At 39.2% G+C, this 17,390-nt stretch overlaps 2 protein-coding genes across 4 annotated transcripts in view; one reads left to right on the forward strand and one right to left on the reverse strand.

Annotated features, from left to right (window-relative positions):
• The window catches only part of NFIA (nuclear factor I A), a 327,174-nt gene that overhangs the window by 219,264 nt on the left and 90,520 nt on the right, over positions 1-17,390 (forward strand). For all 3 annotated transcript variants that reach the window (XM_063298036.1, XM_063298033.1, XM_063298032.1), the window contains exons 5-6: positions 9,570-9,687; positions 14,555-14,682. In XM_063298036.1, coding sequence (XP_063154106.1) covers positions 9,570-9,687; positions 14,555-14,682 — 246 coding nt within the window. The remainder of the gene's footprint in view (positions 1-9,569; positions 9,688-14,554; positions 14,683-17,390) is intronic.
• The window catches only part of TM2D1 (TM2 domain containing 1), a 310,656-nt gene that overhangs the window by 117,247 nt on the left and 176,019 nt on the right, over positions 1-17,390 (reverse strand). The gene's annotated exons all lie outside the window — the stretch shown is intronic.

Raw genomic sequence — 17,390 nt, forward strand, 5'->3', positions numbered from 1 at the left:
TGACTGCAGTCAGCATCTGCAGTAATCTTCGCACCTAGGAATACAAAGTCTTTCACTGCTTCTACATTTTCTCCCTCTATTTGCCAGTTATCAATCAAGCTGGTTGCCATAATCTTGGTTTTTTTGAGGTTTAGCTGCAAACCAGCTTTTGCACTTTCTTCTTTCACCTTCATCATAAGGCTCCTCAGTTCCTCTTTGCTTTCAGCCATCAAAGTGGTATCATCTGCATATCTGAGATTGTTAATGTTTCTTCCAGAGATTTTAACTCCAGCCTTGGATTCCTCAAGGCCAGCTTGTCGCATGATGTGTTCTGCGTACAAGTTGAATAGGTAGGGTGAGAGGATACAGCCCTGCCGTACTCCTTTCCCAATCTTAAACCAGTCTGTTGTTCCGTGGTCTGTTCTTACTGTTGCTACTTGGTCGTTATACAGATTCTTCAGGAGGCAGACAAGATGACTTGGTATCCCCATACCACTAAGAACTTGCCACAATTTGTTATGGTCCACACAGTCAAAGGCTTTAGAATAGTCAATAAAACAGAAATAGATGTTTTTCTGAAACTCCCTGGCTTTTTCCATTATCCAGCGGATATTGGCAATTTGGTCTCTAGTTCCTCTGCCTTTTCTAAACCCAGCTTGTACATCTGGCAATTCTCGCTCCATGAACTGCTGAAGTCTACCTTGCAGGATCTTGAGCATTACCTTACTGGCATGTGAAATGAGTGCCACTGTTCGATAGTTTGAACATTCTTTAGTGTTTCCCTTTTTTGGTATGGGGATATAAGTTGATTTTTTCCAGTCTGATGGCCATTCTTGTGTTTTCCAAATTTGCTGGCATATAGCATGCATTACCTTGACAGCATCATCTTGCAAGATTTTGAACAGTTCAGCTGGGATGCTGTCGTCTCCTGTTGCCTTGTTATTAGCAATGCTTCTTAAGGCCCATTCAACCTCACTCTTCAGGATGTCTGGCTCTAGCTCACTGACCATACCGTCAAAGCTATCCCCGATATTGTTATCCTTCCTATACAGGTCTTCTGTATATTCTTGCCACCTTTTCTTGATCTCTTCTTCTTCTGTTAGGTCCTTGCCATCTTTGTTTTTGATCATACCCATTTTTGCCTGGAATTTACCTCCGATGTTTCTAATTTTCTGGAAGAGGTCTCTTGTCCTTCCTATTCTATTGTCTTCTTCCACTTCCGCGCATTGCTTGTTTAAAAATAATTCCTTATCTCTTCTGGCTAACCTCTGGAATTTTGCATTTAATTGGGCATATCTCCCCCTATCACTGTTGCCTTTTGCTTTCCTTCTTTCTTGGGCTACTTCTAGTGTCTCAGCAGACAGCCATTTTGCCTTCTTGGTTTTCTCTTTCTTTGGGATGTATTTTGTTGCTGCCTCCTGAACAATGCTGCCAACTTCTGTCCAGAGTTCTTCCGGGACCCTATCTACTAAGTCCAGTCCCTTAAATCTATTCTTCACCTCCACTGCATATTCCTTAGGAATATTAGTGAGCTCATATCTAGCTGATCTGTGGGTCTTCCCTAATCTCTTTAGTCTGATCCTAAATTGTGCAAGAAGAAGTTCGTGATCTGAACTACAGTCAGCTCCAGGCCTTGTTTTTACCGACTGTACAGATGTCCGCCACCTTTGGCTGCAAAGGATGTAATCAATCTGATTTCGGTGTTGTCCATCTGGTGAAGTCCATGTATAAAGCCGTCTCTTAGGTTGTTGGAAGAGAGTGTTTGTTATGCAGAGTGAATTGTCTTGGCAAAATTCTATCAGCCTGTGTCCTGCTTCATTTTGTTCTCCCAGGCCATACTTACCTGTAATTCGAGGTGTCATTTGACTGCCCACCTTAGCATTCCAGTCTCCTGTGATGAAAATAACATCTCTTTTAGGCGTGTTGTCCAGTAGGTGCTGCAGATCCTCATAGAACTGCTCTACTTCAGCTTCTTCAGCATTTGTGGTTGGGGCGTATATTTGGATCACTGTGATGTTAGATGGCTTGCCCTGAATTCGAATTGAGATCATTCTGTCGTTTTTTGGGTTGTATCCAAGCACTGCTTTAGCCACTTTACTATTAATTATGAAGGCTACTCCATTTCTTCTGTGGTCCTCTTGTCCGCAGTAGTAGATCTGGTGGTCATTTGATGTGAAGTGGCCCATTCCAGTCCATTTCAGTTCACTGACGCCCAGAATGTCTATCTTTAATCTTGACATCTCACCAATAACCACATCCAATTTGCCCTGGCTCATAGATCTTACATTCCAGGTTCCAATGGTGTGTTGATCCTTAGAACATCGGATTCGCCGTTCACCACCAGCACCGTCGGCCGCTAGCCGTCCTTTCGGCTTTGAGCTAGCTGCGTCATCACGTCTGGGGCTAGTTGAGCTCATCCTCTGTTCCTCCCCAGTAGCATTTTGACCATCTTCCGACCTGGGGGTCTCACCTTCCAATGGTATACCGACATATCTCTGGTTGTACTGATCCATTTAGTTTTCATGGCAAGAATACTGGGGTGGGTTGCCATTACCTTCCCCAGGGATCGCATTTAGTCTGACCTCTCTGTCATGACCTTCCTGTCTTGGGTGGCCCTTCACGGTTTAGCTCATGGCATCAATAATTGTTTATTTTGAATAGGTGGTTTAAGCATAAGCCTATTCAGCAAAGGAATGGATGTAACTCTAAAAACATGAGTGTGCTTGTTGATTATGATAGTTTGACACGAGGATGGTGAAAGATTCTGAATATGGAACAGGCTTTTTTTTTTTTTTGGTAGTAGTGGGTAGACCCTGGCCAAAAATTGACATGGAAGAAAGGGAAAGAAGTGAAAAAGACTAGGATGAGAATAGAATGCCTACAAGAAGAGAGAGCCTGAGACCTATTTCATAAAGAATTAGAAAATACATTAATCCCCCAAAGGAATTAATGGAAAGTGGATATAAAGAAGGAAGATAATGGAGTAAAAAACAATTTTATTACAGAATGCCATAGAAGTGGTGGAGGTATGCTAGTGAGAAGTATGAAAAAATGCTTGGTGGAATGATGAAGTGAGAAAAGCTTTGGATGAACAAGAATGTAGATAAGAAAATGATTGCTGCAAAAAACAAGAGAATAGAGATGTGAACTTAAACATTTACCACTTAAGGCAAGTTTGGCAGTTTCAAAGTTGTATGATGTTTTATTGACTGTTGCCCAATATTGTTTCCAAAATTACAATAAATATACTTTTTCTTCACGCGTCAAAACTTTTCATTTTCTTGTACTGTTTAAACTTCATAAAATAGGCTAGATATAATATTTTTTTACATTAATGTCACCCAAATATTTGTGCAGATATGGATACTGAGTTGGATATACTAATTAGAACCATTCAATTTGCAAAGGATTTTTTTTAATCCTGACAGAAAGATATTTATTTATAACACTACTACCCAGCCACAGTCAAATGGATCTCAGTGGTTTACAGGCTGAGTTAAAACATCCACAGTGAAGTTAAAAACAGTCAAAACAATCATAACAATAATAAGGATAACCACGTCAACTCCACCCCAAGAATCATAAGGCGACAACAACAACAAAAAACCAAGAACCAAAAAACAAAATGGCATCAAAATGACTTAAGGAAAAGCCCTTGGAAACCACTCAGGTTTTAAAAGTTTCCAAAAACCAACAGGAAGGGGGCCAATCTGATCTCCCTCCCTCTACTTTGGAAGGCTGTTCCAAAGTACTGTTGCTGCCACAGAAAAGCAGTAGCATCTAGCCTTGGTCCCCCAAACCACTCAGAAATGTGAGACTACAAGGAATTTTTCCCTAGCTGTTGTAACCAGTTAGAGCACATGGTCCTGAAGGTGTCTATGTGCCAATCCAGAAAGGACTTAACTTAGTAAGTCAATTGTTGTTGTTTATTCGTTCAGTCGCTTCCGACTCTTTGTGACTTCATGGACCAGCCCACACCAGAGCTTCCTGTCAGTCATCAACACCCCCAGCTCCCCCAGGGACAAGTCCGTCACCTCTAGAATATCATCCATCCATCTTGCCCTTGGTCGGCCTCTCTTCCTTTTGCCTTCCACTCTCCCTAGCATCAGCATCTTCTCCAGGGTGTCCTGTCTTCTCATTATGTGGCCACAGTATTTCAGTTTTGCCTTTAGATCCATTTAGTTTTCACGGCAAGAATACTGGGGTGGGTTGCCATTACCTTCCCCAGGGATCGCATTTAGTCTGACCTCTCTGTCATGACCTTCCCATCTTGGGTGGCCCTTCACAGTTTAGCTCTTGGCATCATTGAGGTGCTCAAGCCCCAGCACCATGACAAGATAACAATCCTTTGCTGAAGAGTAAGTCAATACCAGCACCTTAAATTATACCCAGGAACTAATTGGTAACCAGTGCACAGCCTGCAAAATTGGTGTTTTATGTTCTGAACAGAGTAAAGAGGTCCTTGTTAGTAAAGAGGCCAAACAAGGACCTTCCAGCAAAATGAACAGAAATAAAAATAGAACCAATTAAATTATTTGGGATGAAATGGTGGAATGCTGGAAGGAATATTTGAGAGATTTGTATGGGAATTACAGTAATACACTGAAGAAGGGAATGAATGCTGTAAATGTTAGTATTCTGAAAAAAATGATAAGTAATAATAAATGCTATGAGAATGTTGAAAAATAAAGAAACTGTAAGTGTAGGTGGTATTGCTAGAGAAAAGTTAAAATATGTATGTGATTTGCTTATGGAGTGGCTGGAGGGCTATATGGTAAATAATTATTTTTACTCAGTTATTTAAGAAGTTGGATTTAGGGAAACCATGTAATATAAGTAAAACTGTGGTAAATTCATGGGCATAACAAATCTAAAAAATATTGTAATATCTTGATATTTTATTGTATGGCAGGTCCCCTCAGAGTAGTAGGGCCAATTAGTATGGCCAAGACTGTTTTTTTCAGTGTGGCTAGAAGCTGATTTTTTGAGTTTTGGATGTGGTGGTGGTGGTGGTTCTTTAAATTCGTTCTATTTTACTTTTGCATCACTTGTAAGAGCCTCAGACCCTGTTTGCAATTGTGTAGCATATAAATCACTCAAGTAAATCAGTAAATAAATACAGTAAGACCATTCATATTATAGGAATTCAAAAATGTTCAGGGAATACAATTCAAGTTAGCACTGGATCTTACAGTTTTAGAGCAATGAATTTTCTTCCCAAATATTAAGAACCTTAAAGAACATCACCCTTTGTATCATCCTTCCAGGCATCTACACTGTCAGTGAGAAGCCCTGCTGGGTGTGCTGTGGCTTTTGAAAAGCTGTTTTCTGGCATCCCAGAAGGGCATTGTCTGTGATGGCAGCTTTCAGGCCTCTTTCCTCAGCTGTATCCCAGGTAGTAAGACTGACCTATTTCAGACTCCACCTTTTTAGATTGGCCTTCCCTAGCTATGAACTCCTTAACATTTAGTTTTTAATTATTTTTAAATTATTCTGAATTCCAAATCTGCTTTTTTGGTAGATTTGGAATGAACAAAGCTTTGGAATTCTTTATGAAGAAAAGCAGTATAATATACTTTTTTGTACTGTTTCAATGTCTTTTCAAAACGTATTGCAGGAGAATTTATCACAGATTCAGACCTGATTTCATGTGACATAAATTGAACCTCTTCTTTTTAAGCCTTTTAAGGTTTCTTTTTAAGCCTTTTAAGGTTTCATCAATTAGGATAATAAAAATATGTGAAGAATGATGCATATTGAAGTACTTCTTCAACTACCTCTTCAAGACTATACAAAACTGTTGTATCCAGTATGGGAAGGTTTGGGATCTGGACTCAATGAATCAGCTTGGAGCTCTTAATACCACACAATTTCCTTTAAACCTTCTTTGGGAAGTCATCAAGAATTTATGATAAAAGCAATTAATAGATGGTTTTTCACCCTTCTAAAATTACTATAGCAATCAAATAATTTCTGGATTGTGCTGAAGGAGCTGTAGTCGGATGCACACATATTAACATCCCTAGTAGCAGTGCTCATTATTTATTTATTTGGGCAAGGAAATTTAGAAAATTATTTCACAACTGTTGGCAGTTAATACTACTTTTCTGTATGCAACAGAATAAATTAATTCATTTTTCTCTGCTGGTACAAGAAAACTTTGGCAAAACTTTGGGAAATTGAAATATATATTTTTAATTCGTTTAATGATACGATACATTTTAATTTTGCCTTTACATTAATTATATTGTTTTTATTCATGTTTTGTCATTTCTGTTTTTTCTTGCCGTAAGTCAACTTCAGTGTTCTATGGACAGATAAGGAGAATATAAATAAGATTATATCTCTCTAAAGAGAGAGATATTAGAACAGTGCCTTGAAACCCCAGCTAGGATTATTTTTTAATGACAAAAATAAGGAAAAAAATATATACAAATGTATGGAATTCAAGAATTCAAGTATGCACTACTGGAAAAATTAGCATAGCAACAAAGAATCTTAAATAACTCTTCAACTAATTATTGATTGATTTACATTTGCTTTCTGTTTTTTAATTAACAAAGTATTTCCTAATCACCTTCATTGGTACATGTTTGTAAGCCATTATTTAATATGGATTTTTTTTTTGCATTTTTCTTTAGAGTTAGATTCATGTATGTATGTATGTAAACACACTTAGCATATATGGCTGCCCATCTACCGAAAGGAACTCTTGAGATATAAGCAGTGCATCTATCAGTATATGCACACATGTGTTTGTATTAGCATCATCAAATGTACGGGTTTTCCCCCCTCCTCTTACTATTTTTATCATTACATTTTTATTGATGTGTGTCTCTTTTATTGAAAAAAGATAAAAGATTGAGTATGATTCAGCTCTGAGGATGCATGATTAATCTTTCAGCTGGACCTGCTATAGGTCTGGCATGAAAGAAAATTTATCAAGGAAATTGTTTTTAAAACACAAAGATGTTTGTCCAAGAAGTTGCTATAAAGAAGTTGCTATAAAACTATAAAGTAGATGCTGCAGAGTGTACCTTTATGATTGATTTCCATTTAAGTCAGACTGACTGCAGTGTGGTCATTTTTCTAACCCATCACTGTTCTTACTGCAGCAGTTTGCTCTCTGCAGCGTGTTTGAATTATAGCAGTCCATGTCTCCATTACCTTTTACACAAATTACTTACACTGGTTTCTTTTTCCATGCAAATTTATCTGTTTTACAGCCCCTTGTCTCTATGTCAGGAAACTCTAGCAGACAGCACAAATTGATAAAATGAGTTAATTTTACCATTTGTTTCTTAACTTCATTCACTTATTGCACAGGAAGCGGAGTGTAGTTACATGGTAAATAAGTTTATTTTCCAAGTCAATTCCTTTTAAAGATCATGGCAGACTAATCCCTATTTTAATATCATTCTTTTTTTCTTTATATCCTGTGCTTTTAAAATGCACTGTATCAGGGCACATGAATTCAACAGTATTCTGTACCACACATAAGGGGACAGCGTAAGGATTTTGTTCCTTGTGCGACCTGTTTTTGTATGCTTTAGCCAGAGTCTATCCACTACTTTATGTATTGTAATTGTAGTTTAGAGCATGAACCATCCTTTGCATGTCCAAAGTCCCAACTTCATTCCATGGCATTTCTAGTGGAAAGGACCTCAGATTATGATAATCCCTTTTTTGCAGCCAAGGAGCACGATAGATAAAAACAGTTACATCATAACAAGTAGAGTGTGTTTTGTGCTAATGGATTTTGATTGGGCAAAAAAAGGGGGTGGGGTTTGACAGAACGCGGGGACAGATACACACTTGCAAAGGCAATCTGCAGGTGGTCATCCTGTGCTGGAGAACCTCTGTAAGAGTAGACCAAATGAAATCAGAATAGCTGTTGAGAAGCCCTTTGAGGAAAAAATACAGTGTGGTGTTACGTTAAAATGGGTATAGGAAATTCTTAGAAGAATTTTGTACTATCTGAATCTTTATTAAGAGTGGCATATATCTAAGTTGGAATTTTTGGCACAGTTACCCTTTAGCACCCTCTCTTCTCTCCTGAGTAAAACCTTATTTTCTTCCGGTTCTCAAGGGAGTTTGGACCTGTGACACTGCCAAGAAAGGCCATGCTAGTTTCATTGCTTGTTTTCTTTCACCAGAATGGGAAGGGATTTTAATGCATATTATCTGTGCATTTAAGCTGCAAAAGCCATTGTTGCAGAAGCTGATCTTAATATAGTGGCTACTGTTACCTAGTTCTCATCAATTAGTTTTATTGGAAGATTTTCCTACTTGTCAAATGTTAAACTCTTAGTGTTGTTGGATGCATAGTGCACTACTTTGGGAAGGAAAATAACAGATGCCTTTACATGGTTAGCATCACTGACACAGCATCATTTACAGGTGCTATATGATTAGGTCTAGATCTGGAGCAAATCCCATAGTCAGTGTTTATGCTTGTGATTGTCCTTGCAATGGAGCTGAGAGCTTCGTTTTTCATAAAGTTTCATCAGAGTGATGCAAAAGTATAAATGAAATATTTAATACATATAATACTTGTGCTGAAAAGGATTAAATTGAAGTATTCTGTATTATGGCTGTTAAGGTTTATTGATATTTGCATATTGCTATTTTTGTGAAGAACTGTTTCATATGTACTGTCAAAGTATGGTTTGGCTGCCCATGGTGTGACTTAGATCCATTGCCCAGAACAGTATGTAAATATAACTCTAAGCCACTCCATTCAATAATGAATTGTAGCTGTAAACCCTTAAATAATTATAGCTGAAAGTGTAACTTGAGTTGCACTCACTGATGGAGAATGGTATGCTATTTAATACCTGTGATACACAATCAGGGAGATGAATATGAATTTGTGAATACGCACTATTAAGTGCCTATGACTGAATAGCCACAGTTTCACACTGCACTCTTAGTTGCAATAATTGCAACTCCATTGCAATATACCCATTGATGGAACTCTTACTTAAGTCCTGAAAAAATACAGTTTCTTTATAAGAGGTAAGAGTGGTCTTTTGATTCTTCTCAAGAACTGTATTAACTATACGTGTATCATGTAGTATTATGCTTAGCTGAAAAGAGCTTCAGTGTCTTATGTGGATACCAAATTCGTATTATTGACAGAAATAGACTTCTTTCATGACTTCTTTTACACTGTAGAGAAAGGAGTTAGTAATATTTTTGTAAATATATAAACAAACAACTTCATTGCATACATGTGATGGTCAAGAGAAACTATTGCAAATTACAAGTATAACAATCTCACAGGACAATAAGTAGTGAGAATTGGTTGACAAATGTTGTGAAGTTACCCAGTGCATCAATCATGAGAAAACTTTTTCAGAAGATGCAGTACTTATCCAGTATTTAAGAGAGGAGGTATTGAAATATAGTAGTAAATGTTAGACTTTACTTTTAGGAAAAAAATATTTTCAAAGAACAGATTAAATGAAAATTGCATTAACGATTATAGTGCCAATTATACCTTTATATTTTTATGCTGGGTAAAGTCATTAAGGTGAAAGTGATCGTTTTTCACATGACTTCCTGACTTTTTCCCTTTGTTTTCCCAGCACCAATAGCTGCAGGAACAGGCCCTAATTTTTCACTCTCAGATTTGGAAAGTTCCTCATACTATAGCATGAGCCCAGGAGCAATGAGGAGATCTTTACCAAGCACCTCTTCTACCAGGTAATTTAATTGCGTAGTATGTTCGGTTTGTTGATTTAAAAGGTTGCGCCATGATAACTGTTTGGGGCAATTAAATATGGGTAGAAACTGAAAGCTATGTCTAGATACAAAGAGACCCATGGGAAAGTCCCAGCAAAGGAAATGGCTCTATTTCTACAGGGTGCAAAGTTTATGCTGGCATAACTGAAATTACTGAAGTAGTAGAGGAAGTTGCTTTATACAAAAAAGTAAGGACATAAAAAAGCCTCCATACCATTAGGGTTCAAGCAGTGATCCCTCTGCTCTTTGCCCATCTAATATCCGTGAAGACTGCAATTGGGGGCAATTGTTTCAAGTGGCAAGTTAGATCCAAACACCTTTAGAAGAATAAGCACCGGTCAGCCATTCCTCTGAAACTGCTATGCCATTGCTGGGGTCAACAGCTATGGCATTGCAGTTACTTTTAACCAGAAATCAATGCAATAACATCTTACGATATGTCACTCTTTTTGCCTATTGCAACATCACTGGGCAGGTCCCTTTCTCTTGGCCCAACTTACCTCGCAAAAAGGAAAATAGAAGAGAGTGCTGTATACGTTGCCTTGAACTCCCAGAGAAAGGGCAAGATATTAACCTAATGAATAAATAAACAGAATATTTTCTTATTTGATCTTTTGAGGGTCACATTATATTTTATTCTGAGCAAGCTGTCCATGTATTTAGGTGGATTAGAATACGTATATATACCATAGAACAGTGTTTCCTAAAGTGTGGTTTGAAGACATCTGGGGGTCCCCCAAGACTCTCTCAGGGGTCTGTGAAATCAAAATTATTTGGAAGATACTGAAGATATTTGCAAAAATTTTAAACTGTGTCATTCTTCTCATTAATATTTTTTATTTGTTAAAAATAGTTTTTTTCATGAAAAATGTTTTATTTATGTTAATATCTAATGGGTTTAATATTGTTATTTTTACATGATACAGTAAATAAATATTCTACAGATGTGTTGATTTAATTTTTTAATATGGTAAATATTGATAAATATAATTCATGCAAACATGCAAACTCTTTTGGGGTCCTCCATAATTTTTACAAGTGGAAGGTTTTGAGAGCAAAACATTCAAGAAACACTGCCATAGAAGAACCCAAGTTCCAGCCCTGACATCTCCAAGCAAGTAGTATGAAGACCTCTATTTGAGGCTCTTTAAAGCTGTTAACAATCATGGTAGCCAGGACTGGGATAGATGGGCAAATATAGTTTCTTCTGCTTCTAAACCCAATATAGACTACAAAGTTAAGATGGAAGAGGAGACCATGGTTTCCTTCTCTCTCTATTAGCCTGCATAAGCGTTAGATCGTTCTGTTCCCCTCCATGATGTCCTAATTCAGGAAATTCCAGGATCCTGAAGAAGAAGTGAGGATCAAATCATTGCAGCAGACCCAGGGAAGTAGAAAAGTAACATCTTCATTTCTGATATGTTTAACTTAGAACAATAAAAGAGAAAAAGACACCTTGGGAAGGGAATGCTAAGGTCAAGGCCTTGCCAGGTCATTTACATAGCAAGAAACTATGCTTTCCATTCACATTTCTGTCTCATATGTGTAAGACAGATTTAAATTGCTAGGCCTGTGATTTTGTAAAGATATTCTACAGTAGAATAGAAAAGCCTGCAAAATGTTGCAAGGACAGTGAACAACTGTCTAGATAAAAAGGTAGCTGCTATTTATAAGAGCATTTGCTGAGAAAATAATGTAAGTTTCAACAACTGTTGTTTAAAAATCAACTCATAAATAAAGTCTTAGCAATGGACTAATTTAACTGAACACATATTTTTAAAAGAAAAAAGACTCATAAGTTTTGATTTAGGTGGGATAGATGGTAATTTGACAAGTGTTTTTGTTTTAATTGTTAACATGGCTTTAAACATCTATGATACTGGCATCCGCAGTCTGGCATCTTGAATGGTGTAGAGCAGCAGTCCCCAACCTTTCTGGCTCCATGGACTGGTTTTGTGGAAGACAATTTTTCCATGGATGGGGGGGGGGGTTCCTTGGATTCACAAGGCACACGCAGGCACTAGGACCGGCATGGAAACCAGCAGGTTCAGGCAAGGAACTCCAGCCTGGTAACCATTGCAGCGTGGATGAAGCTTCAGTCGCTCACCCCTCCACTCACCTCCTGCTGTGCGTCCCGGTTCCTAACAGGCCACAGACCGGTACCGGTCCGCAGCCCAGGGGTTGGGGACCCCTGGTGTAGAGGATCCAAATTGTTTTCTTCCATTTAAAGCAGAGCTGCTACCTTACAATAAAGACAAGAAATAATGAACATACCATCTTGTTCTTAACTCCTTTTGCTCCATTTGGTTGCTTCATAACTAACATAGAGCTTCTTTATGTGTGTTTAGCAAAAGAAGAAAGTGTTTTGGAGGTAACATGCAAAGTTGCCCTATATATAGTTATGTGTGGAATTTTAAAATATAGTTAATCCTACAAATACAGTCAATCTCTTGATATTAGTTTGCAATAACTGACTTACACTCAGGGTTTTCCCCCTAACCAAAAAAACTTAAAAATTGTATGTATCAGTAATCAGTATATCTATTTTTAGGGTTTAGCTTTTTTATGAGCGTCCTGAGGACTGTATGGATAATTCTCATTAGTTAGACTTAGACTCAGACTCTTTGCTTCCACTCCAAGATTGTTAGAATAGACATATTATCAATGATGCTTAAAAGCACAGCTGTCACTCTTATCTGCTTCTACAAATACCTGATACAGATAAGAAGCTAAGCAAAATAGCATCAGTAATGAATAGCTGCACAGTATGTTTGCTTTTTCCTCCCATTGTATTTGTAAGGCAAAAAAAGTCTTAAATTATTCACTCCTAAATGTATTTACTTGGAAGTATATTTATATTGATTCCAGTAAATTTACTTCAAAGTACGTTTTAGGATTGTTGCCTAGTAAAATGATTGAAGCAATGATCATATCGTAAGGAAAAATCTGTTGTTGACATTTACATTTCCTCATAAATTTATGGATCAGAGATATTTTTTAGTGTTCGTCAGCTATGACAGGAATGCCTAAAAAGTCTGTTATAGTTATTTTAAAAATAAATGAATAGCCATTCGTGAGTTCAAATGAAATATAAGAGCAGCTGAGGTCATACAACTAAAAATGCCCATTTATATTAATGTCAGCAATACCATTTCTGTGTAGCACACCTGTCTTTGAGTAAAACTGAAAGACTTACTGAAACTGGGAACACAAGGAGGTACAATTTTTCCTGTCCTTAGGCATTAGTGATCCAAAGAAAATATCACCTCAAATTTCAAAGAACAAAATCCTGACTATTGCAAAATTTCAAGAAAAGACAGTGTGAGTTATCTTGGCAAAGTCTTAGAAGTAATGGGACTGATGGCAATGGATTATTACTTTTTGCACTCTTGTAATAGATGCTTGATGGAGAAAATTGTCTCTGAGTTCACATAGTAGATAGAAATTTAGCCTTGGAGGTGTCTGGTTTATTTTTACATAGAAATATGTAGTAGATTTCATAAAGCTGACAATAGATTTTCTGACCTTGTCATGGAAAATACATTCTGTAAGCTGTGGGTACCTTCCCTTTGCAGTCAGTTCTTCTGACTCGAGTTCCAAAACCCAAGGATTCCTAGCTCTGCAATTCCTCACATTATTCTGTCAGAATCCAAGTCAGCTGCCATAATGGTTATATTATGGGAGGAGGGGAATGTAAATGGCAAGCGATGAATAATCATCTTTCTATGCTTCTTCTCTGAACTGAACAAATTAAACATGCTTTTGGCTTCAAGGACTAAATTTGGGGTTTGTACTTTAAAAAAATCAAGGATATCTTTCATTGGCTAGTTACATTAACAGTAATCTTACATCATTTTTATGGGTCCTAAAGGATTTAGTCTCAAAATTTTGCCTATTTCCTAAAGTATTTACTTTGCTTATCTAGGAATAGTTTATGATAACTTGTTAAGTGAAGAGCTATATAAAGTTCACACTTGCTTTGTAAAGCATACATCTGCATTAAATGAAATAGAAAATGTTATTTTTAACTAAAGAGATAGCATTCAGAGCAGTATCTAAGGATAGTTTCTTAAGATGGAAATAAGCCACACAGCAGACTTTAAGACAATTTAGTTTATTGTCTGGAAATGCAATAAAGCAGGGTTCAGACAATTCCCCAAACTTATGGAGAGTCTGCACACAAGAGTTGATTCTGAGCCAACGAGTATTTCTCCTCACATGGAGAAATTCTAGGTGCATACATTGCTATATGCACACAGTATAGCCTCTTCTCACATACACTTTGTGGATCAACAGCAGGGGCATGGTGCTCAGCCACTAGCAGTGATGGCCCCATGTAGTTGTGTATCTAACTCCGCCTTAAATTGTACACGGTGTGTATCTGAGTCCCCAATGCCTACTGCAGATGTAACCGAAACCTGTATTATGCCGTAAGGAACACTCCCACACATGGACTCCTTACATGAAATCACACCTTTTTATGTATTCTTCTCCTTTCTCTTCTTTAAAATTGATTTATGTTTGCCCAAGCTAAAAGGGAAGTGCAGTTCCATCTGTTACTTCAGAGAAACTGCCTGTCTATAACCATCGTAACTTCCATTGTTCTCCAAGAAAATGCTCACGGAAAGCAAAACCTTACTTCCTGCTGTAGGGCGTGATGGCAAGGGGGTAAAAGGATCCAGAAGATTAACAGGGAACAGAAGGCGCAATAGTTACATCACCTATAGCTCGGAACTAGCCATTTGTCTTGGATTGCAGCCCCGCAAGGTAATCTGTTATTTTATCTCCCCTCAGGTTGTACATTAATGAGTATATGCTTCAATTCTAGTTCCACAAAGCGTCTCAAATCTGTAGAGGATGAAATGGACAGTCCTGGTGAAGAGCCATTCTATACGAGCCAAGGGCGGTCTCCGGGAAGTGGAAGTCAATCAAGCGGATGGCATGAAGTGGAGCCAGGTAAATAAAGTCACCCAGGCGGCTTTGGAAGGGGTGGTGGTGGAATTTTTAGCATAGCTGTCATGAGTACTGATGGTGAGCAGGAGGGGGCCCCTATCCAGGGGGGAAAACGCATGCGTAGTAGTGAGGAGTTGAGCAGCCATTCAAAGAGACACAGAACAGACCCGCCTTGACTTTTGGGGTTTATCTGTCTGGGTTTTTCCCACGCTTCTTCAGTTTGTTAGGATTTTCTGTCTAATGTAGCAGTAATAAAACACTAGAGACCTATTCCTTGTCTCAGCGTGGTTCCTGACTGTTAGGACATCAATCCTAACAAACTCAACTACTCCCATTGAAAGAGGGAGGAACAAACAAAAAAAAAGGAAGAGACATTTGGGAAAATGTCTTCGGAAAACCAGGAAATTAGGCAAGCCATCCAACAACTGGCAGCAGCATTGCAACAACATCAACAACAAGTAGATCTCTAGATCAACACATTACAAGCAGCCATGCTACAGCAGTTATAACAACCAGCTCCGATTAACCCACAACCGGTGCCAGCAGCAGCAGCTCCACCAGTAGTCTTGAGATCCCAGGGCAGTCTACCAGAGAAGTTTGGAGGAGAAGCAGGACAGTTGAGAATGTTTTTCACACAATGCACAATGTTTTTCGACAGCAGACTGGCAGAGTTTCCCACAGACAGAACCAGAGTCACCTTCATTTTAAGTCTGCTAAAGGGCCCAGCAGCCAAATGGGCTATTCCCATGGTGGAGAACAACGACCCAATTCTCAACGACTACCAGAATTTTCTGGCAGGGTTCCGAGCACACTTTGACGACCCGATCAGAGAGGTCACTGCCAGCCGGGAAATTCGGAAGCTCAAGGAAGGCAACAAGAGGGTGGGAATTTACATTGCTGATTTCAAGCTGTTAGCAGGAGATCTGGACTGGAATGAGAGTGCCTTGAAAGACCAATTCAAACAGGGGCTGGATGAAGAAATTAAAAATGAATTAGTGCGCCAGGGAACACCAGCTACCCTAGAAGGTTTATATCAACTGTCTGTGGTCATAGACGCCAGACTAGAAGAGCTCAGACAGATGCACCCGGGGAGAAACAGGGGCCTCAGAGCGCTTCCAGGATTTCCAGCTCTCTCTGCAGCATCTCTTTACTCAGGACCAGAAGAGCCAATGCAGATCGGGGCGAGCAGGAGGCTTATTTCCGAGAGAGACAGAGAAGGAGAGAGAGAGCCCTCTGTTTCTACTGCAGAGTCCAGGGGCACATGGTGAGAGCTTGCCCAGCAAGAAGCCAAGCAAATTCCATAAGAGCCCCAGGGCAAGTAGCAGAACCAAGAGCCACCTCCACCTCGACTTCCAACCAGGGAAACTCCATCAGTCTCCCTCCACAGAGCTCAGCAGGGAGACCATCAATCAATTAAGAAGGGCTCATTCCGAGAATTCCAGGCAATCTTTTACTACTTAACAGTCATAATGCACGTAAACCCAGAGCACCAGGTCAAGCTAGAGGCCCTCGTGGATTCCAGAGCTTCCACCAATTTTATTGATGTACAGACTGTACAAGACCTCAACATCCTGATCAATGGGATCATTGTCACGTCCCATAGAAGTTGAGACCATTGATGGCCAGCCCCTCAAGGCAGGACCGATTAGAAGTTTCACAGAAACTTTGCAGCTAACAACGGGAAACCACACTGAGTGGATCCAAGTTTATGTTACTGCATCACTTAATGTGCCTATAGTCCTGGGCACACCTTGGCTGAAGATCCACAACCCATTGTTGAACTGGACTATGGGAGCAATCTCCTTCCCAGCTAAGGAATGCCAGCACCACAAGATTCAAGCCGCTTTTCTCTCTCCAGCAACCAATGCAGTCACAGAAGCAGCGGGGGTCCAGTTGCCAGCCAAGCATGCAGATTTTGCAGACGTTTTCAGCTAACAAGAGGCCACAGCACTAACCACCCATAGGGACTGTGATTGCACCATTGAGTTGATACCAGGAGCCAAGATTCCAGCAAGGAAACAATATCCCATGTCCCCAAAGGACCTTTAAGCCACCTTAAAGGATTACTTGGATTCTAATCTCCAAAAGGGTTTAATCCGACCATCTACTTCCCCAGCGTCTGCTCCTACCTTCTTCGTATCAAAGAAGCCTGACCCGTTGGCACCAGCAAACCAGGAGGCGCCCATGAGAGTGGTGCATGATTTCAGTTCCCTCAATAAAGTCATGGTCAAGGAAAATTACCCACTCCCCCTAATATCTGTTCTGCTGGATCGCTTACAGAAAGCACGCATTTTTACTAGGTTGGACCTCAGGAATGCGTACAATCTGATCCGGATGAAAGAGGGGCATGAATATCTGACTGCCTTCGATACCAGGTTTGGTAAATTTGGGTACCTTGTTTTGCCCTTTGGCTTGTCTAATGCAGGAGCCATATTTTCCTGATTTATGAATCAAATTTTCTCTGATTTACTAGATAAGTATCTGGTCATTTATCTAGATGACATATTAATATTCTCTGAGGATGCTACAACTCATGTAAGCCATGTACGTAATGTCATACAAAGACTGAGAGAGAACAAGCTGTTTGCCAAGCTAGAGAAGTGTGCCTTCGATTTAACTGAATTACATTTCCTGGGCTATAAAATATCAACAGAAGGCATATCCATGGATCCTTCTAAGGTCCTGGCAATTCTCTCTTGGCAACCCCCCCC

Source organism: Candoia aspera, chromosome 3, assembly GCF_035149785.1.
Source record: "Candoia aspera isolate rCanAsp1 chromosome 3, rCanAsp1.hap2, whole genome shotgun sequence".
Taxonomy (NCBI): domain Eukaryota; kingdom Metazoa; phylum Chordata; class Lepidosauria; order Squamata; family Boidae; genus Candoia; species Candoia aspera.